At 56.7% G+C, this 26,641-nt stretch overlaps 2 protein-coding genes across 15 annotated transcripts; both read left to right on the top strand.

The window, feature by feature from the left end:
• The first annotated feature begins 2,656 nt into the window (after positions 1-2,656).
• On the top strand, positions 2,657-22,463 carry TRPM2 (transient receptor potential cation channel subfamily M member 2). Of its 14 annotated transcripts, XM_072867917.1 has the most exons (33): positions 2,676-2,881; positions 4,462-4,728; positions 5,066-5,151; positions 5,632-5,800; positions 6,281-6,461; positions 6,849-7,015; positions 7,464-7,644; positions 8,191-8,252; positions 8,483-8,683; positions 9,056-9,158; positions 9,399-9,520; positions 10,900-11,250; positions 11,718-11,855; positions 12,558-12,687; positions 12,989-13,134; positions 13,292-13,404; positions 13,510-13,723; positions 14,297-14,415; positions 14,726-14,858; positions 15,001-15,172; positions 15,655-15,838; positions 16,119-16,300; positions 16,451-16,583; positions 16,702-16,789; positions 17,441-17,528; positions 17,949-18,100; positions 18,649-18,725; positions 18,816-18,917; positions 19,241-19,327; positions 19,515-19,620; positions 20,169-20,270; positions 20,781-20,897; positions 21,173-22,463. In XM_072867917.1, exons 2-33 carry the CDS (start codon positions 4,534-4,536, stop codon positions 21,296-21,298), a joined length of 4,527 nt encoding a protein of 1,508 aa, XP_072724018.1. In that variant the 5' UTR covers positions 2,676-2,881; positions 4,462-4,533; the 3' UTR covers positions 21,299-22,463. The 14 variants fall into 14 exon arrangements, 11 of the variants coding, with proteins under 11 accessions (XP_072724026.1, XP_072724028.1, XP_072724023.1 ...); XM_072867919.1 differs by lacking the exon at positions 18,816-18,917 and having other exon boundaries at positions 2,675-2,881; XM_072867918.1 differs by lacking the exon at positions 8,191-8,252 and having other exon boundaries at positions 7,464-7,634.
• Positions 22,464-23,333: 870 nt separating this feature from the next.
• LRRC3 (leucine rich repeat containing 3) lies at positions 23,334-25,976 on the top strand. Its single transcript, XM_072868115.1, has 2 exons — positions 23,334-23,337; positions 24,808-25,976. Exon 2 carries the CDS (start codon positions 24,810-24,812, stop codon positions 25,671-25,673), a length of 864 nt encoding a protein of 287 aa, XP_072724216.1. The 5' UTR covers positions 23,334-23,337; positions 24,808-24,809; the 3' UTR covers positions 25,674-25,976.
• Positions 25,977-26,641: the final 665 nt, after the last annotated feature.

The raw sequence follows: 26,641 nt of genomic DNA, 5'->3' as shown, positions 1-26,641 counted from the left end.
GCTTGGAGCCGAGCTGCCGAGCTGCCATTTCCAGGACCAGCACCGGGGACACTGAGAGGGGCCATACCTTGTTTCTTCCGTGCCGGTTTGCTCGCCCCTGCAGGGATGCGCCTTCGGCCCTTCCTGGGGAAGGGCTGGTGGCCGCAGTGCCTCCACTACAGATGCTCCCTTCCTCCCAGCCGGTGCTGGCCTCTGTCCCCATGGGGCAAGAGGCATTGCTTCAGGAAAGGCCTTTGGAAGGAGGGATCCTTCATGGGAACTCCTTGGAGAAACAGGCCCAAACAATGCCTTTGGGGTGGGGCGGGGGGGGAGGAGGAACCGCCTTCCCCTGGCAGAGCAGGTTACATGTCCTCCCTCGCCAGGTCATTTGAACGCCTTCCCACCCAAGGAGGTCGGCGTCCTCCCACTCTGCAGTGAAGTTCCTCCTTGCCAGCATGGGACAGCCTCTGGCACGCGCAGCAGCAGCAGTCACACCAGGGCAGCACCATGATGGCTTCTGGGAGGACTGAGCCCCAGCAGGAGAGGGGGCTCCCACAGAGCCGGGGTCACTGTTGGGAGAGACCTGGAGCCAAAGGGGTGATCCCAGCAGAGGCTCCACGGCACTGGCAGAAGGTTTGCTGTTCTTTGGCAGGAAAAAGCATTCTGGTTTACAAACATCAATCTGACTGAATTTGGCCTGGGGCATGGGATGTGTGTGCAGGCACAGGCCCCAGAGAGTGGCCAGAGTCCTTCATGCTCTCACCTCATTCCTCCCACTGTTGGAAATGAATGTTAACTTGCCAGCATTTGCTTTCAGCCTTGCTATGTTTTAGCTGGGCTTTTAGGAGGAGCTGCAGGATCCACCCCAGCACACTGGCTCCACGTGGGTCCCACCAGCCCATGGTGGTTTTGGCATATGCAGAAGTGAAATAAATGCCACAGTCTCCATAGAGCTAGCCAGCCAAGAGTGGATGAACATTCACATTAATGTGTAATTAATTTGCAGTTCTGGCTTCAGTTCTTTTGACAGTGCAGAGTTAATTACAACTGAACTGTAAAGCATTGCACATGGATTTTATTTACTGCCTCATTAGTGGCATCTGTTCTCCCAGGAAATGTCTCAGCTGTTTGCTCTTGTTCAAGAAAACTAGAAGAACTCATTGCACAGATGGCCCAAGCTAACTTACATGCTTTGGCTGGAAAGCGAGCTAAAGGCCATGATCACACCACCATGTTTTCCTTTGGACCCTACTTGTTTGTTTAATGCATTGCCCCAGCACCTGAGCCCATCGCAACATGAAGGGGGGCACAGGGCTCCAGCCTCAGCCCTGAAGGACTTGCCTACATTTGAGAACCAGCAAAATCTCTCTTCCCAGCTATCTCCCAGCACTGCCCCATGATCTTTTACAGTCTTCTCCAGCAAAAGACATCAGGGATGGCTGGGGCCTGGTGCTGCAGGTGAAGTCGGTTGATGCTGCAGTATCCACTGCCTTGGCTGCCTTCCTGGACTGGCTGTGCTGCTTAGCACATTTCCTGAGGAAGATGAATGATGGTTTTGTTAAGCAAATTTTGTGGCAAATGCAAGTTAAGTGTCTGCAAATCCAGTGGAGAAGCCAGTTCATTTAGGGCACAGAGCATAACAGGAGGAGGAGAGCATCTGAAACGGGGAGGTGGGAAGCACCAACCAAAAGGTATTTGGTGCCTGCGGTGTGACAGTGAGGTTCCTCACCAGGAGCTTGCGTTATGAAAAATTGCACCTGGCTCATGCTGACTGAGGCGAGAGGCTGGGATGCAAAGCACAGAATTACAAGGGTAAATATTTATTCATGGGCATGAGGTGTCCCAGCCAAATCGGGGCACCCAAATGTGATTTTACACGGGGTTCTTATACCTTTCAAGCTTTCAGGTACAACATGATTGGAATAATCAGTAACTAACACCCACTCTACCAATTGCTAATCACAGTAAAACTTTGCAAAGCCACTCTATTTCTGCAGCATTTTAGCTGCTTGTCTATCAATCCAGGCATCCCTGGAGTCAGTCTTGCTCGAATTACTGATCTGTGACACCAGACAATGCTGGGAGGGTTTCAAAGACATGTCAGAGGGGCTAGGATGCTGGCATTATCGTGGCTGTACCAAGGATAAAGCTGTCCTTTATCCTTCATGGACTGCTCTAAGCTTCCCAGAAGCAAAGGCCTTCTCTCTCCAGAGCTGGGCTGTCCTTTCGTTTGTTTTACTTAAGCAGGAACAATACCGAGGTCTCCAGTAAAATTCCACTACCTCATCACATCACAGTGTGTAACTAATATATATTATATACATATATAAAAGTAAAGTTAATACACTTTCATACTGTAGAGACTGATTGAAATTGGTAGTTAGGGAAGGGATTTTTCATCACACTTGCCAAGCCTGCAACGCACCCAAGCCTCCATCAGAGCCACCGGGTTGCCGCTCCTTTCCAGCAGCATCCACGTGCTGGGGCCCTGCCATCACCCGAGCAGCCCCTGCTCATGACATCTGCCAAGAGGGGCTTGGGTGCAAGGAGCGTCTCACCCCACGTGGGGCTGATGGCAGTGGGAGGCTGTGGGTGGAAATCACTGCTGCGGGCAGCAGGGAGCGTGACTCAGCCACTCAAGCAAACTCGGGGTTTGCCTGGGCGCTGCAGCTTCTCAGCCGGGACTGCTTCCGCAGTCTGATTTGCTGGGAGCCTGCCAGCCGCCCTGTCATCTCCTCCTCTCTGCAGGCAGCTTGCAGGCAGCTCTGCCCTATTCTCCGCTCATTGTCTGTGTCTCCAGTGACAAAATGACCTGCAGGAGGAGAGGGACATGAGGCTGAATCCCTATGACACGCACGGAGCTGAGGAGCTGGTGATGTGGCCGGAGGATGCTGCAGGAAAGGTACAGGCAGCCTCGCTGACGGTCATGCCGGTGGAGGGGTGGGGGTGGGCATGTTTCATAGGCAGTGTTCGGCGCCTGCAGTCAGGGCTTTGCACCCCTGTCCTAATGGGTGCTGTGACCACCCTGTGCAGCTGAGAGCTGACCTGACCCTCGGGGTGAGGGGCCCTGTGCTGCCTGCAGTGGGGCAGGCTGCCAGACAGGCCCCTCGAGGGGGCAGCCCCCCTCCCGCAGTGCTTGCCAAGCTCGGGGGGCAGGCAGCATGTGCTGCTGCAAAGGCTCTGCCCTTGGCCCCAAGACCGTTAAGTATTCTGGGTGGAGAACCGGGTGTGAGAGCCCTTCCTGCATGCGGTGCTGCATGGCCGTGCCCCAAACCCCCACCAGCCTGCCCACCCTGGGGGGCCAGGAACAAGAATTAGGTGTGTGTTTCACCTTATTTAGACAGCTCTTTCTCAAGCAATAGATCTGACGTAGGTTGTTCTGATGCAGAAAGCTGGTCTGTTAAAAATCTGGCTCCTAAGGTCAGGTCGGTAGAGCTGCGTACTTCCCGGAGGGAGCCTGGGAGGGATGATCTTAAAGGTCTTTTCCAACCTAAATGATTCTATGATTCTATGAGACTTCTATGAGATTCTATGAGATTCTATGACAAAAAGGCTTTTCCTTGCTGCTCCCTTCCTGCAGCAGCTCTGAGCCTGGGGGAAGGAGATGTGAAGGAAATACAGTGGTAGTCATGATTTTGCACCACCACTCCTTGTCCTAAGGGCACACCACTAAGGGCTCCCCACCCTTAGTGGGGATGGTGTGATGCAGAGTTTGGCTTGCAGAAAGGCAGCCAAAATCCTCCTTAAACAAAGGCCTGCTGACCCCACAGCTTTGCCAGTGCGTTACCTGAGTGCTGTGCTTCCTCCATTACCTAATCACAGCTCCCCTGAGAGGACACCGTTCCCCTTTGGGCTCCAGAGACACCCAGGAGCTTTTCCATCCTTGCTCCAGCAGCTCTTCAGTCTCAGCAGTTCAGGAGCTCAGCAATGGGGGCTGTGAGTGTTTGAGAGGGTTCAGGAGTTTTGCAGCCCCCGCTATGCAGCATGCCTGTGTGCATCTCGGTTTTAGCTCTGGGCTCTCAGGGGACCTTTGCAGGGGTCATGAGATGCCCCCCCCCTACAGAGGAGTGCCCTGTCTCTGCAGCCAGCATGTAGGATACAGATTTTCCATGCAGGGCCATGCTTGGGCTGCTCATGCAAGAGACCTGGTTTCTGCTCTCCCTGCTGCCAGAAATATCCCAGCTGCCTGCAGTGGAGAGCAAGTGAGGAGAGCTGCAGGCTGATGGACAGCCAGGCAGCGAAGCAGGCAGACCAGCAGCAGTGCTGGTGGGCAGAGCACAACAGGGTCAATTTTCAGAGGCTGACAGGTTGCCTGGGGCAGCATGGTGCATGCTGAGGCTGGTTCACCACCCACATGGCCCCTGTGTCAGAACCGTGGGGCAGGTCCAGCAGGTTTCCTGTGGACATCACTCCACCCAGGGAGTGATGGACAGGACACCCCTGTGCTTTAAGTCCATGGGTATCCTTTTCTGCTGCGCTCAGGATGCAGATGTTCAGGACCTCCCAGCATAGGAACAGGAGAGAGGAGGCCAAGTGGGGCAAGACACAGCAGCCATGGCCGTGCGTGGCCGGTGCACCAAGGTGCTCCCGTCCGAACTGAACAAGGTGTGCCCTGAGAGAGGAGATGACCCCACCATGCACCCCAGGAAGATGAGCGACTTTGAGGTGGTCCCCAACCTCCAGCAGAGCAGTAGCAGTGTCTCGAAGAGCAGGCGGAAGGCACATTTCCCCACCGGCAGCAATGAAAAGGCAAGTTCAGGAGGTGCTGGAAGAGGAGGCGGTTGGCCACACATGATGGAAGAGCATTGAGTTATCTGATGACTCATTAACAGAAACATTAATAACACATCACTTTAGTTTTAGGGACAGACATAAAAACGCCAAACATCTGAGCATGTCCAGCATTCATATCTCCTCTCCTTGGAGTACACCTGGCTTTGTCCTTGCAGATAGTGATGGAGCTTTCTTCTTTCACATCAACAGAAGCACCCAGATACGCTCCAAGCACCAGGGTGTCTGGCCCCTGGCATAACTTCTGGCCCTTTGCACAAAACCTGACCCCCTACTGCTTTTCCTGCTCCCTCAGGAAAATCTCATCTCGTGGATTCCTGAAAACATCCGGAAGAAAGAGTGTACCTACTTTGTTGAAAGCTCCCAGACATCAGATTCTGGGTAAGTCAGACAGTCCCTCATTCCCCTCCCCTGCCAGGAAAGCAGAAAGAGTGTTTGGTGACAAAGCTATAGCACCAGAAAACCCCACCTTTCTGTCAAGGGAGCTGGTGTCAAGGGATTCACAAATTCCTTTTTGAGTGGTTCTTCACCCTGCTGTGTGTCACCACATGGCTGATATCCCGTGTCACAGCGAGGAACCTTTCCGATGCTTTCACATGCAGTCATTTCCATTCGTACTTCATCCAGAGCAACCTTAATATTTCTGTCCTAAACCTCTACAGGCAGAAATATCAATTTTTTGCTAAGTTTTCCCCCAGACAATGCCTTTGTTTCTGCACAAGTTCTGAGCTGGAGGATAAGCTGGGTGGGAGATGCTGGTGCCTGTGATGTTCTTAATGAGAACACCAGCACCTCCTCCTGCCTGGGCTTTGCTTTCTGGGTTTAGATTGTTTTTGGCAAAGTTGGTGGTGTGTGTTTCAGGAGGATTGTGTGTGAGTGCGGCTATCTCAGGGAACAGCACCTGGAAGATGCTGCCAAACCTCCCATCTTCCTGGGAAAGGAATGGGACTCCAGCAGGCACATCCAGGAAATGCCAACAGATGCCTTCGGCGATATCCACTTCACGGGCCTGGGACAGAAGATGGGGAAGGTGATCTGTTTTCCCTGTCTGTGGTGCATGGGGAGCCAGTATTCAGGTCTTGTCATGGCAGATGAAATGCGAGTATTTCCCTCCGGAATGAGAGGAGGTTAGGAGAGCGTGGAAATGCCTCAAATGCAACACTGACTCAAGCAGAGGAAGGGAGGGTGGGACAGGATCCCTCCTCTCTCCCAGCCCTATACCTAGTCCCTTTCTGAAACCATAAGACTGATCTTCATGCTGTGAGGCCCATGCTTCAAGGAGTGACTGTTCCCTGTCCTCATCCTTAGGTTTGTCTTGGGAATGCTCAGTCCCAGGGAAGCGAATGGGAACAGGGTCATGCACAAAGACCTGGGGCAGCAGCAACAGGACTGTGCTGGGAAATGGTGTGGGAAGCCCCTGGTTCTTTGCTGGGACAGGAGAAATTTGGGTGGAGGTGCACTGTTACCCTGACCCTGTTTTTACCCAGAATATATGCTCCCTTTTTTGCAGTATGTGCGTGTCTCCTCAGACACCCCTCCACGAGTCATCTACCACCTCATGACACAGCACTGGGGCCTCGATGCACCCAACCTGCTCATCTCAGTCACTGGGGGAGCCAAAAACTTCATCATGAAGCCAAGGCTGAAGAACATCTTCCGGCAAGGGCTAGTCAAAGTGGCCCAGACCACTGGTAAGAGTTGCAGAGGCTCGCCCTTCGATTGCAGCAGGAGAGGGGCCTGTCATCTGGCCATGTCAGGTTCAGTGAGTTGAGCTGCTGTGGAGATGCCAGGCTGGCCCAGGAGGCCTGTAGGTCCCTGTCTGGACTACCACCACCAGGGATGGATTGTTCTTGCTCAGTTGCTGCAAACAGGCTCATAGGGAGCTGGACTCAGCAATGCAACACTGCTGAAGAAGGCATCTCCTGTGCTGCCAGGGCTTGATGTAGTGGGCAGGGAAGACATCTTCTGGGGGATGGAGCATGTCTGAGGACCAGGTGTTCCTGCAGCCACATAAGGGGATGCTAGGAGATTGCTGTGAGCAGGGCATCTCCCTTCCCAAGCTCTTCTCTGACCCCCAGGGGCCTGGATCATCACAGGGGGGTCCCACACTGGTGTGATGAAACAGGTGGGAGAGGCAGTGCGAGACTTCATCCTGAGCTGCAGCCACAAGGAGGGCGAGATTGTCACCATTGGCATAGCCACCTGGGGGACCGTGTACAACCGGGAGAGCCTCATCTGCCCCATGGTGAGCCAGGCAGAGTTGGAGATGCGTTTGCTTTGCCTATGCCTGGACTGCCAGGGAAGTCCTGCCAAGGACTGTGGTGGGAACGGGTGTTTCAAGATGTGCCTGTGGCTGGCAGCCCTGGTAAAACCCAGCCGCACCAGAAGGAGCGATGGTCCCAGGCTGATGTTTGCTGAGAAGCCCCTCTACTCTACTCAGTGTCTTGTGTAGGTGCTGTGCTTCTCCTGGGAGGACCCTTGTGGGTGTGAAGGCAGGTCGAGCAGAGACATGGGACAAGGAGCATGGGACAAGGCTGACATGAGGACTGCAGGGGGGCAGGGATGGCTGTTTGGACAGACTGTCCCCACGTGCTGGCCTGTTCCTGTCCCACATGCTGGTTGCTTTGGGCATGTGGTGCTCCTCTGCAGCCCTGACAGGCTTTTCCCAGCGTCTCTCCTCCTGCACCTTACAGGGTGGCTTTCCAGCTGAGTACATACTGGATGAGGAGAACCAAGGCAGCCTGTCATGCCTGGACAGCAACCACTCCCACTTCATCCTGGTGGACGATGGGACCCATGGGAGGTATGGGGTGGAAATCCCCCTGAGGACCAGACTGGAGAAGTTCATTTCAGAGCAGACCAAGGTGAAAGGAGGTAACGGCAACACATAGCCAGGCCTGAGGCAGGGGAGGGCACAAGGTGGAATGGGCCATCCATTGGCAAGGGGTGCCCATCCTGGCCTCCGGTGAGAGGGGAGGCTGTGGCTTCCCTGGAGGATCCAGGCAAGGGGTTTGAGAGGATTGTCATGATAAATATGGAACCTGGTTCCTCAGTGACACAAATCAAAGAGCCTTTCTCTGCCAGCTGCTTGACTTATGGGGTCACCAAAGTGGTCTCCAAACCTTGTGATACTGAGCTGATCAGGGAGAGTTGTTTCTCCCAAAGGGCCAGGCCTCCAAGGGGGCTTCCAGGTGGTATCTTCTCACTGTGCAAATGATCTCCTATTCTAACACATGCATACATATGCTCCAGCAGCATGACTGCCAGGAGATAGTCTCCCCTCTCTCCTGGAGCCTGCCATGTCAGGGGCAGTGCTTCCACCTTGTCTTTCATACCCCACCACTCAGAGGGGACCGCATTCAGCTGCATGGGGGGTGGCTGCCCCACAGGGAGGTGACCCTGGGCTCTGCTTCCCCACAGGCGTTGCCATCAAGATCCCCATTGTGTGCGTGGTGCTGGAAGGAGGCCCCGGGACACTCGACGTAAGGAACTGCTCCTGTCCGCTCCCAGCAGAGCTGAGAGGGGAAGGTGGTAGGAGGGGGCAGGTCCTTGCCCAGGGTGCTGCGCTCTAGTTTTGGTGCGAACGTGGTGCCACACTAGCTGAAATGTAGCTGGATGGGAGTGCTGCAGAGCAACGGTGTGGGTCTCAGGCTCAGAGAGGGTCTGCTGGCCTCTGTGTGGGATTAGGACCAGCCTCCCCACTCTGTTGCAGACCATCTACAATGCCATCACCAATGGGACCCCCTGTGTGATTGTGGAAGGGTCTGGGCGTGTGGCCGATGTCATCGCACAGGTGGCCAGCCTGCCTGTGCCCAAGATAACCATTGCCTTGATCCAGAAGAAGCTGAGCGTGCTCTTCCATGACACCTATGAGCTCTTCACTGAGGGCAAGTTGGTGGAGTGGACCAAGAAGGTGAGCCTCTTGCATGCAGACAGCTCCTCTCACTGAGCTTGTGGAGATCAAAGGGGTGCCCAGGGGTTCTTGCCCATGAGCAGCAAGGCTCCCAGCATGAAGTTTAAGGCTCATCTTCCGCCGACCATCCATCTCCCCCCAGCCATGCTCAGTATTGTCCAAGGGCTCAAGCTCTGCTCCTCCACTGCCTGCTCCCTTTGGGCAGAGAGGTACCTTTTGGGGCCAGCCCCAGCTGGGCTGGGAAACACAGCACAGGGGGTCTGCAGGCAACTCGAGGGGAGCAAGGAATTGCCCCACACAGGACAGGGGGCTGCAGGAAGTGGCAGGGAGCAGCTGCTGATGATGATTGTTTGCCCATGGCTCTCCTTGTAGATCCAAGACATAGTACGGAGCCGGCAGCTTCTGACTGTTTTCAGAGAGGGCAAATATGGCCAGCAGGACGTGGATGTGGCCATCCTCCAGGCCCTGTTCAAAGGTGAGGGGTGGGGAGCTGCTTGGGAGGATGGGGCAAGATGAATGGGTTGAGGGTCACAAGTCACCTCCTGCAGCTGCTTGACTTATGGGGTCACCAAAGGGGTCTCCAAACTTTGTGATGTTGAGCTGACTGGGAGAGAGATGTTTCTCCCAAAGGGCCAGGCATCCAAGGGGACTTCCAAGTGGTACCTTCTCACCATGTAAATGATCATCTGTTCTAACACATGCACTTTGCATGCAGCATCCCGAAACCAGGACCACTTTGGTCGTGAGAACTGGGATCACCAGCTGAAGTTAGCTGTGGCCTGGAACAGGGTGGACATTGCTCGGAGTGAGATCTTCACGGATGACCACGAGTGGAAGGTAAGGGAGTACCTGTGCTGCTTGTCTGGTCAGGCTTACAGCTTGTCAGGTCCCACTTGAGGACTGTGGATATTGAGGGCACTGTTCACCTCGGCTGTGCCTAGGGAGAGTTTTTGAGGGCATTTCTCTTGGACCCTAAACTCCCACCACATTGCCAGAGGCTCTTAATCTGTCCTGTCTTTCAAAAGTGCACTCAACACCCAAAGCAGAGGTGAGCACACCCCGCAATTCATTGCTTGTAAAGGTCCTATTTGGCTTATAATTGTTTACAAAGGTGATTGATTTGTATTTTGTTCAAAACCGGTGTCTTTTAAAGACAGTCCACCAACCTAGAGCCAAAAATACCTCTTGCCAGCTCTGCCCTGTGGTCGCTGCTCATGCCACATTGTCAAATGGCAACTTGTCTCTAAACTAATCATCTCACCCAGCCTGGCACTTCACTGCTCAAATTTTACTACAGAGTAGGGCAGGGAGCAGCACAAGCCAGCTCTGCCATCCCACACCTGATCCAGCTGTTAAGAAGTTGAAGTTGAGCCAGGTTCTCTGTCCTTTCTGCTGGGGCTGTGGGACTTGGAAGGGATTCTCCTATTTCGTTCGACAGTTTAGATTCCCCCAGCTCATATACCTTTTGTGGGACTGGGAAGGGCTGGTGGGAACCAGGATCCTGAAGAGTAAATATTTGACGGTGTGAAAATGCACAGCCTGAACAAGATCTACACCTTTGCTGGGAAGGGAGGATGAGGCAGGCTCTCAGATTAGCCGATGCGGGCCAGAGCTGTTACAAGGTGCTGCAGCCCTGGACCAGTGTGGCTGGTATGAAAAGCTGAGGCTGAAACCAAGCTGTGGCAGAAGGTCAGCAGGTACCTTCCTGCCAGGACAGACATGTACTCCCTTACCCACAGGCTTTTTTTTCACTTCTGAGCACATGTAAAGGTTGCCTTGGAAAGGAAAACCCCACAAAGGCTGAACTGGGTGACCATCGGGAGCAGCTAGTCTCCCCATGGCTGAGATCCAGCTGGCAGCACCATGATCCTTCACCTGAAGAGTTGTGCACAGAGGACAAGCCTGTGAGGTCCTGTTCATTTGTATGGTGCATCCTCGTGAACTGGGGAAAGAGGGTCTATCCTCTACCCTACCCCATCCCTCCACTCAGCAGCCAAGGGAGCAGAGGGCTTCACTGCCAGAGGAGAGGGCATACTAACCCAGAAGTGTGTCTCTGGGGTATATCCCACAAGTCCCAGTACCTTCCAGCTGCTCTATCACACCCAGAAACTCCTTGTGTGTTCAGGGATAAAATCTCACCCCCATCTGAGTGAGGACCATGGTGGGGCCCTGCTCTGGGGCCATGGAGCCCCTCACCTCTGCCTCTGGCCTGCCAGCCCACAGATCTCCACCCTGTGATGGCAGCTGCCCTGATCTCCAACAAGCCAGAGTTTGTGAAGCTGTTCCTGGAGCAGGGAGTGCGTCTCAAGGAGTTTGTCACCTGGGACACCCTGGTTTACCTCTACGACAACATGGCACCATCCTGCATGTTCCACAGCAAGTTGCAGAAGGTCCTGCTGGACGAGAGAGAGCACACAGCTGGCTCCAAAATGCCAAGAATCCAATTGCACCACGTCTCCCAAGTGCTGCGGGAGCTCCTGGGCTGCTCCACGCAGCCTCTCTACCCCAAGCCCAAGCACATAGATCAGCCCCGGCTCTCCATCCCTGTCCCACACATCAAGCTGAATGTACGCATCTCCAGGTTACATGGTGGCAGGGTTGCATTAGGGAGGGGAACACTGGCTCAAGAAATCATCCTGGAGGTTGCAGCTGGGTCTCTGTCCTCTTGCCTGCTCAAGAATCCCACTTAAAGTCCCTTAAAGCCCTGCCCAAGTCATCTGCCCCACATTCAAGGTGCGACTCCCACCCTCCTACACCCACAGCACCACGTGGCTGTGTGACTCTGGTGGGCAGGACCCAGTGGGGTGGGTGCACTGGGCAGAATGGGCACATCCCCACATGATCCTGGCCCTAGAAAAAGTGGCATTTCCATCATGAGTCTAGTCTTGGCCACCCTGCTATCTGCAGTGAACGCCCTTCCATGGGTGGTGGAGGCAGGCACCCAGGGCTCGGGGGGTGGCTTTGTGCTGAGGGGCTGTCTACTTTCGGCAGCCTTTTGGCAGGGGAACAGGTCCAACCATTGCATGTCTTGCAGGTTCAGGGGTCAAGTCTCCGGTCCCTCTACAAGCGCTCTGCTGGCCGAGTCACCTTCACCGTGGACCCAGTCCGTGACCTGCTTATCTGGGCTGTGGTCCAGAACCGCAAGGAGTTGGGAGAAATCATCTGGGCCCAGGTATCACAGCTCGGAGCTGTTGGTCCCAGCTGAGACGCTCAGATGGAGCCAAACCTCCCAGCCCCAAGAGGAAGGATTGCACCTGCTGGCATTTGGGACAGCAGGCTAGCTGGCCCATGGCACTGCCCAAGCCTGACCCCCAGCCAAATGGGAGCCAGCTAGTGAGCCTGCGGACACTTGATGTTCATCCCCAGACACACACCATGATGCCAGATCCCTCCCTCCCCAGCCAAAACATATGCTGCATGCAGAGGTGATGTGCTGGGCCAGAAGTGTGCTCTTCCTTGCAAAGGCTGAGAGAGGGCTCAGCACAACACAGGCAGGACACAGGGGCATGGCAGCTGGGGTGGAGAAGGCTTCCACCCATAAACAGCATCCCCAGGGCAAAAGGCAGTGTGGCTGGCAGTATGGTGAGCGTGCTGTGCAGGGCCATGGAGTCACACTGTCCTGTCACCCAAGGCTTCCCACTAGGAGAGCAGTGGTGTCTCCGGATTCCCTGTGGCAGTGGGTTACCTACTGCCCCTGCACCCAGAGGGGAGCACAGCTTAGCCCTTGCCACAGCAAGCTGCCCAACCTGAGCAACAGTCTGCTTGGGACACCCTCCTTCCCTCCCGTGAGAGCCACGGAGGGCTTGGCACGACTGCCGAGACTTGCAGGATAGGGCGCAGAGCGCCATACTCTCTCTGGCCTCTTCTGCTCCAGAGCCAGGACTGCATGGCAGCCGCACTGGCCTGCAGCAAAATCCTGAAGGAGCTCGCCAAGGAGGAGGAAGACACTGACACCACCGATGACATGCTGGCCCTGGCCGAGCAGTACGAGCACAAGGCTATTGGTGAGTGGGAGGGGACCAGCAACCCAGAACTGCTGTCATACCCTGCAGGGTTGGCTAGCTTTGCCCAGGAGGTGTCTGGGGGCGATGGGTGGGGTGGGTGGTGCCAAATGGGAGTCCCCTTGTCACGGTCAGGGTCGTGGTGCTGTGAGGGCTGTGCCCAGGTGGTGGTGGGAGCACAGAATGTACCACTGCATGGTGTAATGTCCAGATCTTGCTGCAAAGGGTGACCCTGAGGGCACCTTGCTGAGCACCAAGCTGGCCCCAGAGCTCAGCCTTGTCTCCCTGTTCCCTGCCTGGCCAGGCGTGTTCACAGATTGCTACCGCAAGGATGAAGAGAGAGCCCAGAAGCTACTCACCCGTGTCTCTGAGGCCTGGGGGAAGACAACTTGTCTGCAGTTGGCGTTGGAGGCCAAGAACATGAATTTTGTGTCCCATGGGGGTGTCCAGGTGGGTTCCCAGCAGTGGTGGTTGGAGGGGAAGTGCCCAAGTGTCCCCTGCCGCAGATCCAAGGTTCCTTCTTGGCAGAAGTGCAGCTCTGCCCTGCAGCCCCACTCTAATGGGAGGGGCTTCTATAACCAGTGCTTCTCCTCCTCCCTCCTCACAGGCCTTTCTAACCAAAGTCTGGTGGGGGAAGATGTGCGTGGACAACGGGCTTTGGCGGGTGATTGCGTGCATGCTGTTCTTTCCACTTCTCTACACCAGCCTCATCACCTTTAGGTACTTCTTGCAGCCTGGGCATCCGTGCACCAAGGCTGGCTGGCAGAAGCTGCTGTGGTATCTCCCTGGGCAGCTGAGCCCCGCTTCCACCCCTGATCCCCGCAGGGAGAAGAGGGTGCAGCCCATGGGCTGCCTGACACGCCTCCAAGCCTTCTTCACAGCACCTGTCGTCATCTTCCACATGAACATCCTCTCTTACTTCACCTTCCTCCTGCTTTTTGCCTACGTCCTCATGGTTGACTTCCAACCATTGCCGTCCTGGAGGGAGTACCTCATCTACTTCTGGCTCTTCTCCCTGGTGTGCGAGGAGACCCGCCAGGTATGGGGCAGGCAGAGCAGAGGCTGGGCGGAGGTGAGAGGAGGAAGAGACACCCCTCTAGGTGCTCTTGGAAGGTCCTGCATAGCTCACGTTCCCATGCTGCTTCTCATGTCACCATCCATTCAGAGAGGTCCCAGCACACGGGACTGCCAGACTCCCCCGATGCTGAGGCCAGAGAATCTCCTTGTCTGTGTCTGGCCTGGCCCCAGGTACTTGCAGAAAGACATGCTGTTTTGAGCTGAAAACATCAGGAGATGGAGGGACCACCTCCTTCCTTGGGCATTTATTCCCAGAAGCATTTCCAGGCTTTGCCTGACATTTGATTTTTTTCAGCTTTTGCTTCAACATCTCAGTGCCTTTCTTCACCAGACTAAAGATCCCCATGTCTCAGGTATTGCTCCCCATGCTCCTTCCATGCCCCTATAGAAAACCCTGTAGGCTCAGGTTAACTTTGGGTAAGCAAGAGGGTCCAGTGATGGCCAGCAGATCTGTGCAATCCCTCCCCTCTACAAGGCACATGAGTATCTTACAAGGCTATCACTGAAATACCAACGCCTCTTCTCTTCCCAACAGCTGTTGTATGATCCAGATGAGTTTGGGGTTGTGAAAAAGGCTTCCCTGTACTTCAAGGACTTCTGGAATAAGTTGGATATCTGCGCCATCCTAGTCTTTATCACAGGGCTGACTTGCAGGTGAGTTGCAGAGTCACTTGCCTGGCAGTGCGCAGGCTCAAGCCACAGCTGTAGACTACAAAACTAGTGCAGGTTTTTTAATTACGATTTCTTCTTCCAAAGGCCAATTAAGATTTTTGTGGTCATGTGATTAATTCTGACCATTTGGCTCTGCTTTCAGCTGCTTTTAGGACAGATGTTTTTCATGACGCAACTCTCACCCAACACTCTGGGGAAGCTTACTGATATTGCAGAAATGTAATGCTGCGCATTAGAAAAAAAAACACACTGGTGGCACTGAGATGTTTCCTTTCCTCTCTTCTGTGCCCAGGCTGATCCCGTCAACTTTATATCCCGGGCGCATCATATTGTCACTGGCTTTTATAATTTTCTGCCTGCGTCTGATGCACATTTTCACAGTCAGTAAAACGCTGGGGCCCAAGATCATCATTGTGAAGCGCATGGTGAGAGCTCCCCTCCATCCTGCCAGGGTGATCAGCTAGAGCAGTGGGATGCCTGCATGGGATGGATGTGCCACCTATGTTATCCTATTCTGGAGTGGGATTTGCTCCAGGACACAATTTTGCTTCCCCTCTGTCTTTGCAGATGAAGGATGTCTTCTTCTTCCTCTTCCTGCTAGCAGTGTGGGTAGTGTCCTTTGGGGTAGCCAAGCAGGCCATCCTGATCCACAACGAGGAACGTGTGGAGTGGCTTTTCCGTGGCGTGGTCTACCACTCCTACCTGACCATCTTCGGGCAGATTCCCTCCTACATCGATGGTAAGGGACACCGGCCTGTGACAGCGCGTGGCATGAGCAGGATGGATGCAACAAGGTTGAGGGGTACCAAGCTAATGCCGCAGTCTGCCTAGCTCCTGCTGTGTTGGCCTGTGGAAGTCCTGCACAGGGCTCCTCTCCAAGCACAACATAAGGCCAGGAGGGAGCAATGACAGGGCGTGGGGCTGGAGTCCTGCTCTGGCACATTGGAAGCGTTACCACCAACGCAAACCCAGGGACTGCACCTGCGCAAGCGGTCAAGAGAGCATACTAGCAAAGGCACGGGAGCATGAGCTGATCCAGCTCAGTGCCACAGCTGCAAAGCTGGTGGCAGTGAGCAGAGCACCTGGGATGATGCAGATAAAGGTCAAATCCTTGCCCGGTGCTAAGCTCTCTTGATGCTGGCTGCTTTCACAGAGCACAATGTGCTCCCTGAGACACTGAGAGGTTTGGCTGCAGCAGAGTCGCGCTGTGCTCTCTTGCAGGGGTCAACTTCAACATTGACCAGTGCAGCCCCAATGGGACCGACCCCTACAAGCCCAAGTGCCCAGAGACAAATGAGGACAACAAGAAACCCATCTTCCCAGAGTGGCTGACGGTCATCTTACTGTGCCTGTACCTGCTCTTCACCAACATCCTCCTCCTCAACCTCCTCATCGCCATGTTCAAGTGAGTTTGGCCTGGCCCCATGGTCTTGACAGTGAATCGAGCTGGCTTTGCTTGCAGGCTTGGCCGTGGCCAGGGCACTGCACACTGAGAAAGTGCAAGGAGGGTCCTGGGGCACATGCTGACCAGAGCATGGGGGCACTTTGGGGGGGTTATATATATGGTGGAAGTAGTGAGTGCAGGCCAGGGCTGATCAGGGAGACAGGTAGGAGCCGGGGCACAATACAGACACAATGTGCCCCCTCATCCTTACGGCACAGCTGACGCCTGGGCTCTGCCCCAGCTACACCTTCCAACAGGTCCAGGAGCACACGGACCAGATCTGGAAGTTCCAGCGTCACGACCTGATCGAGGAGTACCATGGCCGCCCGCCCGCACCTCCACCCTTCATCCTTCTCAACCACCTGCAGATCCTGGTCCGGCGAGGCTTGCTCCGCAGGCCAGCCACGCACCACAAACAACTCAGTGAGGACCAGCATCTCCCCTCCTGCCCTTTGCCCACTCCCCGGGGCATGGCACCGTGCACCGAGGCATGAGGCTTGGCATCTGGGCTGCAGTACCGGGGTTTGGGATGCCCAGGGATCTGACAGCACTTCTGTCCCCTTCCTCTGGCAGAAGAGAAGCTGGAGAAGAATGAAGAAGCTGCCCTCCTCTCCTGGGAGAGGTACCTGAAGGAGAACTACCTGCAGCATCAGCAGTGCCAGGAGAAGCAGAACACGGAGCAGAAGATCCGAGACATTGCACAGAGGTACCAGCACTCCTGAGACAGGGACATCCTTCTGTCCTCCAGTGTCCCGGGCAGAGAAGAGTTGGGATTAATGCAGGGGTGGCTGCTGAGGGGGTTCCTCTCTGCACTGTCCCTCCAGGGTTGACTTACTGGCAGAGCTGCTGGACTTGGACCGGGTGAAGAGTACAGGGCTGGTGGAGCAGAGACTGGTTTCTCTGGAAGACCAGGTGAGGCAAAAGCTGAGCAATTACCTAAGAAAGGTGGGGTTTTCCAGGGGCTGAGTCAACTGAACCAGAACACAAGAGAAAGTCCCTCTGAATCAATGCCCCTTCAAGCAGTTCGAGTTTCCTTGCCAAAACAATAGCATCTGAGAGGAAAAGGTTTATGGAAATGGTCTGTTTGACTCCAAAGTGAACAGGATGAAGGTGAGAAGTGGTGGGATGAGCCCTTGCCTTCACTGGTCACCCAAGCAGTTAGATCTGACCCAGCTCTTCTCCTTGGCCTGAGAGGACCCTCTAGACTTTCTGGAGATGGAGGACTCTCTGCCCCCTCCCCATGAAGCTGTTCCACACCCTGCACGAGCAGTGGGGTGCCCAGGGAGCTGGACTGGGCCTTGGCATCTTCTCTCTGAGACGGCCGCAGCATGGCTGCTGTTTCCACTTCCATTTCCATCTGCTTTGGAAAAATGTTTCCCTGGACATGGTTTTCCAAGCCAAGCATCAGGGCACAGCAAGGATTGCTGCTTCCCTGGGGGATGAGCAGCAAGGAGCCAAGGGCAGCAGTGCCTCCTGCCATGGCTGTATCCTGCAGTACTCAAGCAAGGGAGCTCGGGGGGCAGCTGGGGTCTGGGAAGGCTGACCCTCTCCTGTCCCATGCAGGTGCATCAGAGTGCCCAGGCCCTGAGGTGGATAATGAAGGCACTGCAGGGCAATGACTTCAGCTCAGGCGAGGACATGCCACCTGTGGGTAAGTGGAGCCCGTCTCCACCCCAGCAGAACCAGGGAAACCTGGAGCCCCGCACTGGCGCCCGCAGTGCTGCAGACCAGGCTGAGCAGCCCCTCACACCCCTCTGTTAAGCAGCAAGGCAGAGGCTCCTTTGGTGCAGGGAGGTTTGGGGGCTCTGTGAGGCCATCCAGCCCCTCCTGCAGCCATTCCCACCCTGTACTACAGAGCCCTCCCTGGAGCCCATGGCTGAGGCTTTCCACTGCAGCATCCCTGGGGGAGTTCCTCTGGGGCCTGGTGGAAGGGATGCCGGGGCCAGGCCCCCAGGGGACATCAGCATCCCCATGGAGACACCCAGCCAGTCCCCTCAGCAGAACCACGGTCTGCAGCACCAAATTCGGCACCCTGCTTTGCGGGGCCTTGCTGTCTGTGTCTGCCTTGCAGGCTTCAGCAAAGCCTCAGAGATGAAGGAGGTTGACCTGGAGGGGAAACCGGAGGAGAGCCAGCCCCTGTACCACGTGCTTGCCCGAAACCTCCTGTACCCAGGGTCTCACACCCCCCGCTTCCCTGTGCCAGATGAGAAGGTGCCCTGGGAGGTAGGAGCTGTGACCCTGGGCAGCAGGGCTGGGAGGGGGGGCCGTGGGGCAGATCCCGATGGCAGTGGGAAGAGGAACAGAACCATCATGGCACCCATGTCACACTTGGGAGCTCCTGTTTTTCCCAGCCCTGAGACAAGTGGCTTCCTGGAGCAGCTGCTCTGAGGCCCTCCCAGGGACAAGGAGAGGTGAATGGGCATCGTTCCTGCTGGGATCTGCAGTGCTAGGGATGCCTGGGGATGCTAGGCTGGGGGACAGAGGGGACAAACACGTGCCTCCACATTTCCTGAATCAGGGCTGGCTCAGGGTCAGGGGCAGGATCTGGCACTGGCTTCCACAAGGGCATGAATGAGAGGCACCAACCCTCCAGCCGAGAGTCTGAGTTCAGCCCCCAAGCAGAGCCCAGAGCCCTATGTGCCTTGGGGAATGATGCCAAGAGCTGGGCAGAGGAAGGGACTGGGGCAAAAAGTGTCCCCAGGGGTCCCAGTCCCTGCCTGCCACCAGAGCAGGGATGCAACGGGGGCCTGACACGGCCACGTGCTCTGCAGGTGGACTTTCCACTCTACAACCCTCCCGCCTACTCGGCCGACCACAAGGACATGGCTGTGCAGGACCCATTCAGCCCGTGAGTGTCCCCCTGTGGCTCCCCACTCCTCTGCCCCTCCCCTGCATGGCACAGCCAGCCCTCCCTGCCGGGCTGCCTCCCACCCCCCAGCTCCTTGGATTCTCTCCTGAAGATCAACTACAACACCATGGATGGGCTGATCGACCGGCAGAGCTTCCACGGCCTCTACGCCGTGCAGGACGGGCTGCCGCTGTGAGTGCATTCACTGTGTGGGCAGACAGGCTTGGTGGGAGCTGGGGTGCCCAGCTGTAGGTAAAGTACCGGGGACGTGAAAAATCCAGGGGTGCCTGGGTGCATTCATCCCCTTCCTGCTTCCCTACGGCTACTGGTGGGGCAGGGATAATGGCACGCATTGTCCTCAGGGCTCCCCCCACCAAAAATAAACCCAGCACCCCAGAAGAGGTGCAGTGCAGTGGTGGGAAATTTGGGGAAGCAGTATAGGGCTTTGATCAGCATGACGGGGTGCACAGAGGGACCCTGGCACCGTCCCAGCCTGCTCGCTCTCTCCCTGCCAGGAACCCCATGGGCAGGACGGGGCTGCAAGGCCGCGGGAGGCTGCGCTGCTTTGGGCCCAACCATGCCCTGCATCCCATTGTGACCCGGTGAGTGCGTGGGGACAGAGAAGTGTCCTTGCTCCAGGATGGGGCTGGGGAGGTGGAATGGAAAAGGGGGCATGAAGCCACCTCAGAGAGACTGGGACCTGGCAAAACCCACTGCTGCCCATTCAGCCACTGCTGGGCAGGGGGGAAGCTGAGTCCAGCTGCAGCTTAACAGGGGCCTCTCTCACAGCTGGAGGAGGAATTTGGATGGGTCCATTATAAGGAAGAGCCTGAAGAAGATGCTGGAAGTCCTAGTAGCCCAGTACCCACTGTCAGATGTCTGGGCTCTGCCTGGGGTAAGAGCTGGTGGAAACCAGCTGGTGCAGAAGGGTCCGGGAAGATGGGGCTGGCCCAGCCTGATGCCTGGATGCCCTGCAGAAAAGGGAGAAGCACAGACAAGTGTCACAGCCTTGTTCGAGGAGGTACCTCTGCCCCTCCCACAGAACATCCGAGTGTGGGGCTGTGCTGCCAAGAGTGCTGGGGGAGCAGTGGTGAGGTTACATACTCACACCCACCCTGACCCCCTGTCTCCTGCTTCTCCCTCCTCCTCCTCCACATCTTCAGTTCTCACATGTCCTTCGTGACATAAGCCATTGGCACAGTGTCCTTTGACAGAGAGGTCCAGACGTTGAATCAGGCAAACTCACACACATGCTTGGGCACAGCTGAGGACTTCTGGCAGGAGAGGGAGGAAGGGAAGCACCACCACTGCTTGCTCCCCCCCACCAGAGTTTGTGGCATCTTCTGCAGTGGTGGCAACTGCCTGATGGCCAAGCTGGTGGCAGTGAGGGAGCCTGGGCTGGGCTGATGGCAGGCCCCATGGCTGACATCTGCTTTGGCACAGGGGTCACTGGAGCCAGGTGAGACGCTGCCACTGAAGCTCAAGTGGATCCTGCGCCGGGAGTTCTGGCCCCAGTTCCAGAACCTGCTGAAACAAGGCACTGAGGTGGGGGGCATGCAGGTCTCCCAGCGGTACAGGGGCACATGGGTGTTACAGCAGTAGGGGGGCATGCAGGCATCACCACGGTACAGGGGCACACAGGTGTCACGGCAATACAGGCACATGGGGGCATCACCACAGTACAGGGACATGTGGACATCATGGTGGCACAGGGGCACATGGGTGTCCCCAGGGTATGGGGGCAGGGTGCATCACCCCTTGGCCACTGTTCCCACCAGAGAGGAATGGCTGGGAGAAGTGGAGATACACTGTAATGGCCTCACACTGCACAGGGGTCTGGGAGGCAGCCCAGGGACCCTGGGGGTGGCTGCACACACCAGTGTTTGTGCCTGCTGTGATTGCTCTCCATGGCTCCATCTGCAGTGGGAACAGGGTGCTGGTCTCCAGCAGGGCAGAGGAGCTGTAGAGCAATGCCCCACCACCTCCGGGGCCTCTCGGTGCCCTCAGAGAGGTGGTGACGGCTCTGCTAATGTGGCACTCCTTCACCATGCACAGATACACAAGGGGTACCTCGATGACCCCCGCAACACGGATAATGCCTGGGTCGAGACAGTTGCCATCAGCGTGCACTTCAACAACCAGAACGATGTGGAGATGAAGCGGCTGAATTCGGTATGGGCCCCTCACCTCTGCAGGTCCCTGACCCAGCTCTCAGCGGGCATGGGGCAGGGGAGCCATATCTCCAGACCCAGATCTCGCCCTCATCAGGAGTGGGCTTCTCCAGCTGCATGCAGTAGAGGAAGAACATGGGGATGAACATGGGGTGGCACTGCACCAGGGACCCCAAAAAGAAAGGGCAGGAGGCTGGCAACTGGACGTGCTGTTGAGCATGGCTGGCATGGCCCCTCACCAGCAGTGCGTATGTGATGTCTCTGGTCCCCTTCCAGTTCCTCCAGGGCTGCGATCCAGAGCTGTGCATCCGCTGGCAGGTGCTGGACAAGAGGATCCCACTGCACGCCAACCACAAGGAGCTCCTGCACAAGGTCTCAACCCTCCTCGGCGCCTACTACTGAATCCTCAAGCACAGGCCAGGGCTCCTGCTGTCCCAGACCAGGTTCTGGTTGGGCAGCTACTGGAGACTAGGTACTTTGGTTGCCTCTGTGAATGTACATTGCAGGTCTCTGGGAGTAAAACTGTCCCCTCCCCAGCATCCAGGGGCAGGGGCTGCCTGGGCAGTGTCTACACAGCATTCCAGTCACCTGAGCTACCAAGCTCAGCCCTAGCTTGTCTCTCAGTGCTTCCACATCAGCCACAGCACTAGCCCAGGGCTTGGGCCAAGCAGAGCCGCAGGGCTGTTCCTGCAAGGTGTTCCTTCTCTCAGCTCCCACCTGCTCTTTGCTTTGGTGTGGGCACTGGGGACTTAACAGCCCCAGCTACCCCTCCACCCAGGATATCCATTGGGCACCTCTGCTCTACAGCTCCTGCCCTGAGCCCTGGCAGCTCCACTGCCACAGCTCCCAGAGGATTGCTCTGGAGAAGGCTTGGGGTCTTTTGCACCTAAAGTTCCTGACTGCCCTGCAAGTCGCTCCTGTGGCAGCTGTCCCCATATCTCTGGTTGCCTCAGACCCAACAACATGGTCCTGAGCTGTGATCCAGCACTTCTGAAGGTGTGAGCAGCTCTTGGCTTATATACCTATGGTTTCATAGCTCCGCACAGGTCCACCCCCCATGTCCCATACTGTTATGTGATCCTGCATGTGTATGATGAGCACCATGTTGTAGCTGAACTCTTTCCCTCCGTCTGAGCCAAGGCACCAGCTAAATGTTACCTGCCTGCCCCCATCCCCTTGTGCACATGGACGGAAAGGGGCAGCTTGCTGGGACCCAGGTGATCCATGCTCTGTGGTCCCTTGGGCAGGTAGGGACAGGAGAGAGGACATCATTGTGTCCATCCCAGACATCTCTGCTCTTAAGGGGTCCTTCACTCACCTTTTCTGTTGCCTGCCATGGGGAGAACAAGGCACAGTGGACACATTTCTCAATAGCCCAGAACAGCCCCATGGTGGCATATTATGCCTTATTCAGTTCCCCCACCCTCTCCCAATGGATCAGACACTGGCCAGCCAGGGATGTTCTACCCACACTGGTGGCCACGACAGAACAACTGCAGTTTCACCACTGATGCACTAGAGCTTGGTGAGTGGGGGTCAGACTGGCAATTTAATCAACCCAGCTCAATAAACCATGTATTAAATAACTAAAGGCTGGTGGTCTGTTATGGCTGTTTAATCAGGGACCATTCCTGGAGGCCATGCTTGCAGCGCACTTCCAGGATGAGCCCAGTTTGAGCATTCCCACTCCCAACCTTGTTGCACAAACTCACTTTGCTTGTAGACTTACCCCCCAGTTCTGGCTGCAGTCATGACTTGACACATTTGGAGTCAATGTGAGGGGCTGCTGGAAAGCAAGCTGTGTGCCAAGGCGGTGGCACAGTACCTTCTCCCATTGCTCTTGGCCTGCTCGATGTCTGCTCATGGTCTCCCATCACTGTCCTCTGCGGAGAGCCAGCACAGGCACAGGGAGGGCCAGGCCGGGGGCATGGCTGGGGAGGGAAGAGGCGACCCTGCCTTACAGCAGCTGATAAAGCTTCTAGACCCGCAGCCCCGAAGGGGTTGCCTAAGAAGAATTGCTGACGCCTAATTAGCATCACTCAACTACAGCACAAAAGGGCTCCACCGCCGCTCGCCCACAGCACCCGTGGCTGTGCTGCCTGGGTGTCCCCACCGCCCTGGTCCAGCGGTCTCCTTGCCCGGACCCCCCGCGCTGCCACAGGGCACTCCTCGGTCTCCCCGATCCCCCCCGCCTTCCCCGCACCGCCCCGGCCCCCCCACCCGCACCGCTCCTGCACCGCCCGGTGCCACCGAGGCTGGGACCGCCCGCCCCGGGGCCCCCGGCGGGAGCAGCCGCAACAACAGGTGGGGACGGCGCTTCGCCCGCTGCCGGCGGCGGTGCCGCGGCGGAGCCCGATCGCGGCCGAGCCGCCGAGCACCGCAGCCGCAGCCGCAGCCGGAGCCGGAGCCGAACCGAAGCGGAGCCGCCCCCGGCCGAACTGGTAAGTGACCCCCGGGACTCCGTGGCGGCGGAGGGCGGCGGGCGGCGGTTCTGCTGCGCAGAGCCCGGCGGGGCCCCGGCTCCCCAAGGCCCTCGCCCGGGAAGGTCTGGCTACCCGGCCGCCGGCCATGAGCGCGGGTCCGGGGCTGGGCATCACCCCTGCACACGCCGGGGTCCGGCTGGAGTGGTGGGACGGGGTGGCTGCAGCCCTTCAGAGGCCTTCCAGAGGTGGGAGCAGGCTTAGGCAAGCAGTGGGAACCAGCATCGCAAAGTGCATCCTTGCTTCTGCTGGAGAGACTGGGCTGGCAGACACCGGTAGCATTTGTAGGGCCAGAGGGATTCCCAGGCAGTGTGACTTAATCTCCCCTGGAAGAGTCCACTGCACAGTCCCACACCCCTGGCCAGGTCCACAGGCAGGTCCATGGGCAGCATCCCTCAGGTATGAGCATCCCGGGGGTGGTACCCTGAGGATGCTCATACCTGAGGGATGCTGGTTCTTAAAGTATGCTGTTACCAGGGGGATGCCATTATCAGAAGGATGCTGGTACCAGAGGGATAATGACTTGGTGCCCAGCTGGCCCCCTAATGAGATCACCATGGACAATTTCATTCCTGGGTGAAAGGTTCCCTGGGCCCACCAGGGTCCCACCCCCCAACTTTCCCCTCCATGGGGATCTTTTCCCTTCAGCCTGACCAAGGCAGCAGGAGAGGTGTGAGTAGCACCAAAGGGCAGAGGAAAGAAGGCCCACCTGCTTCACCTCCTGCCTCATCCCCAGCAGGGCTGGGGTGGCCCTTGGGGTTCCCAGATCACCCCCTTTACTGTGATAGTCAGTGGCTCCTCTCTTAAGCTCCAGCTCCCGGAGTCAGGCTGTTAAACCATACTCTTTGTTTACTTTAAAAAACAAAGTCACCTCCAAACCCCTGCTTTGGCAAAACCCTTGGAAACATGACTTGTACCAGTTCATGGTCCAGATGGGGAAAGCAAAAGAACTCCACATCTTGTTATTTAAAAACCCAGTGGTGATTAAGCCAGTCTGATGATCTGGGGAGTCTGACTCATCACTTTTTTTTAACACTCAAGGTTGGTGAGATAGGAATTTACTGCTGCTGTTGTCCAGCAGCAAATCACCACATCCCATGTGGAAACTGGCAGCAGGCTGGGGCAGAGGCTCCCGGGCCATGACCATCTCGACACTCCCATCCTGCATCACCCTTTGCCTGCCTGGGTGGTCTGTGCAGAGATGGGGGCAGGCAGAAAGGTTTTTAATCTCTGCAGCTCTGTGTCCAGGTATAATTAATCTTAAACCAAATTAAGCTGTCCTGAAAAAGATGGTAGCCAGTATCATTCTGCCCTTGTTTTCTGGGCTCCTGAGCCCAGCTTCTCACCACTTTGCCAGGGCACATTACACATAAGCGGCGTTCCAGGAAATAATGCCATGTCATATCCCCTCCACCCACCGCTTTCCTCCAGCAATGGGAGAGGCTTTGCAGGAGCGCAGAGGAGCTGCCCTGCTGCCCAGGAGCTGCTGCAGCCACCGGGGAACTGCCAGCAGCCATGCCAAGCTGGCCAGGTGCAAGATGACCCTCACGACCATGCCGGCAGCCAGCGTTGCCCAGGCTTTCTTTTGCCTCCTGCTGTGCGTCCCCTGGGGCAGCTCCTGCCCCCCGAGTTGCCAGTGCACAGAGCGGGCAGGGGCGAAGGCTGTCCTCTGCAGCTCCCGGCACTTGGAAGAGATTCCCAAGGACATCCCCAAAGACGCAGTGTTCCTCAAGCTGGATGCCAACAGCATCACCAGGATCCCCAGCAATGCTTTCAGGCACCTCTCCCACCTGGAGGAACTCGACCTCTCCAGGAACGCCATTGAGAAGATTGACAGGGCGGCTTTCAAAGGGGTGGCTGCCGGGCTGCGTACCCTCGACCTCTCCAGCAACCGGATCCGCAGCATCCCCAAGGAGGCCTTGCTGGCGCTCAATGCCAAGCTCCGGCTGGCCAACAACCCCTGGCACTGCGAGTGTGCCTTGCAGGAGGTGTTGTGGGAGGCACGATTGGACCCTGACTCCATCCAGGACATCACCTGCCACACAGCCCCACGCGAGGAGTACGTGGGCAAGCCGCTACTCCAGGTGCTGGATGCTGGCGTCAACTTCTGCAGCGTGCGTCAGAGGACCACGGACGTGGCCATGTTCATCACCATGTTCGGCTGGTTCACCATGGTCATTGTCTATGTGATCTGCTATGTCCGGCACAATCGAGAGGACACCGGCAAGCATGTGGAGTACCTGAAGTCACTGCCGAGCACCCAGGGCCATACAGAGACTACCAGCACTGCCCTGTAGCACAGGGTTGGGGCGCCCTGTTCCCAGCTTCTTTGCAGGGAGCCAGTGGCAAGCTGGTGGCCTTCAAAGCTTCTTTCTGGGATTTTCCAGTGCTTGCTCCGGTCCTGGAAACAAGTGCCACTGACTTCGCCCCTCCCCAGCAACGCTGGACTGAGCGTGAGCAAACGACATGGGGGAGGGATGCCGGGGACACCCCATGCAGACCTGTCTATGGAGCCCAGGTTCCTGGGGAGGAAGCCCCCCACACAGACCCCTTCTCCTCTGCCAGAACTGGGCTCGCAGAGAAAGCAGCCCCAGCCACATGCTCACGGTCCACGTGGTTTGGAGAGAACAAGCCCCTGGGGGGGAGACAGATGAGGGTGGGGGCTCTTGTGGGGCCAGGAGGTCCCTGGAGCCTGGGGTGCAGAGCGATGGGTCAGTCTGTGCAGGGGGGTTACCCCATCCTGGCTCCGGTGACGGACCAGCCTTGCAGAGAGCAGGACATCAGCCCCAGCCCCTGCATGGCATCTCGACAGCCTCTGCCTGCCACCAGCAACCCAGGGGTGATCTCCCAAACATTTGATTTCTCAATAAAGCCCTGCACGTAGGAAAAGCCCTCAGGGTTTGTGCTGCACTGGGAGCTGGGCATCCGGGGAGGGTGGTGGTGCTTGAAGGGTTTGCGCTTGTCCTAATTCAATCTCTCCCAAAGCAGACAAGCCTAAATTCAACGTACCAGCACAACTCCCATTAGGTTACATCCCCTCCACCCTCACCCCAGCCTGCCTCAAGCAGGGGCCAGCTGGCCAAATGGCACCTCTGCATCTCGTCTGGTATGTCTCGCCTTATCTTGCCTTTCCTCAGGGACAAATTAGAGATGCTGCTCCCGGCTCAGCGTGATGGAAGCAAATTGAATTCTACCTTGTTTCACAAGCAAGAAATGGTCCTTCCCAGCAGAGCCAGCTGCAGCCGTGGCTGCGTCAGGGAAGGAG

The sequence above is a fragment of the Ciconia boyciana genome, chromosome 7, assembly GCF_034638445.1.
Source record: "Ciconia boyciana chromosome 7, ASM3463844v1, whole genome shotgun sequence".
Lineage (NCBI taxonomy): Eukaryota > Metazoa > Chordata > Aves > Ciconiiformes > Ciconiidae > Ciconia > Ciconia boyciana.
This window is presented reverse-complemented; position numbering and strand designations above follow the sequence as displayed.

Coding starts and splice junctions, on each gene's coding strand:
- LRRC3 (XM_072868115.1), top strand. CDS start 24,810: ATGGGAGAGGCTTTGCAGGAGCGCAGAGGAGCTGCCCTGCTGCCCAGG.
- TRPM2 (XM_072867917.1), top strand. CDS start 4,534: ATGGCCGTGCGTGGCCGGTGCACCAAGGTGCTCCCGTCCGAACTGAAC. Junction 5,152..5,631: donor TCCCAGACATCAGATTCTGG/GTAAGTCAGACA, acceptor TGTGTGTTTCAG/GAGGATTGTGTGTGAGTGCG. Junction 9,159..9,398: donor CCTCCAGGCCCTGTTCAAAG/GTGAGGGGTGGG, acceptor CTTTGCATGCAG/CATCCCGAAACCAGGACCAC.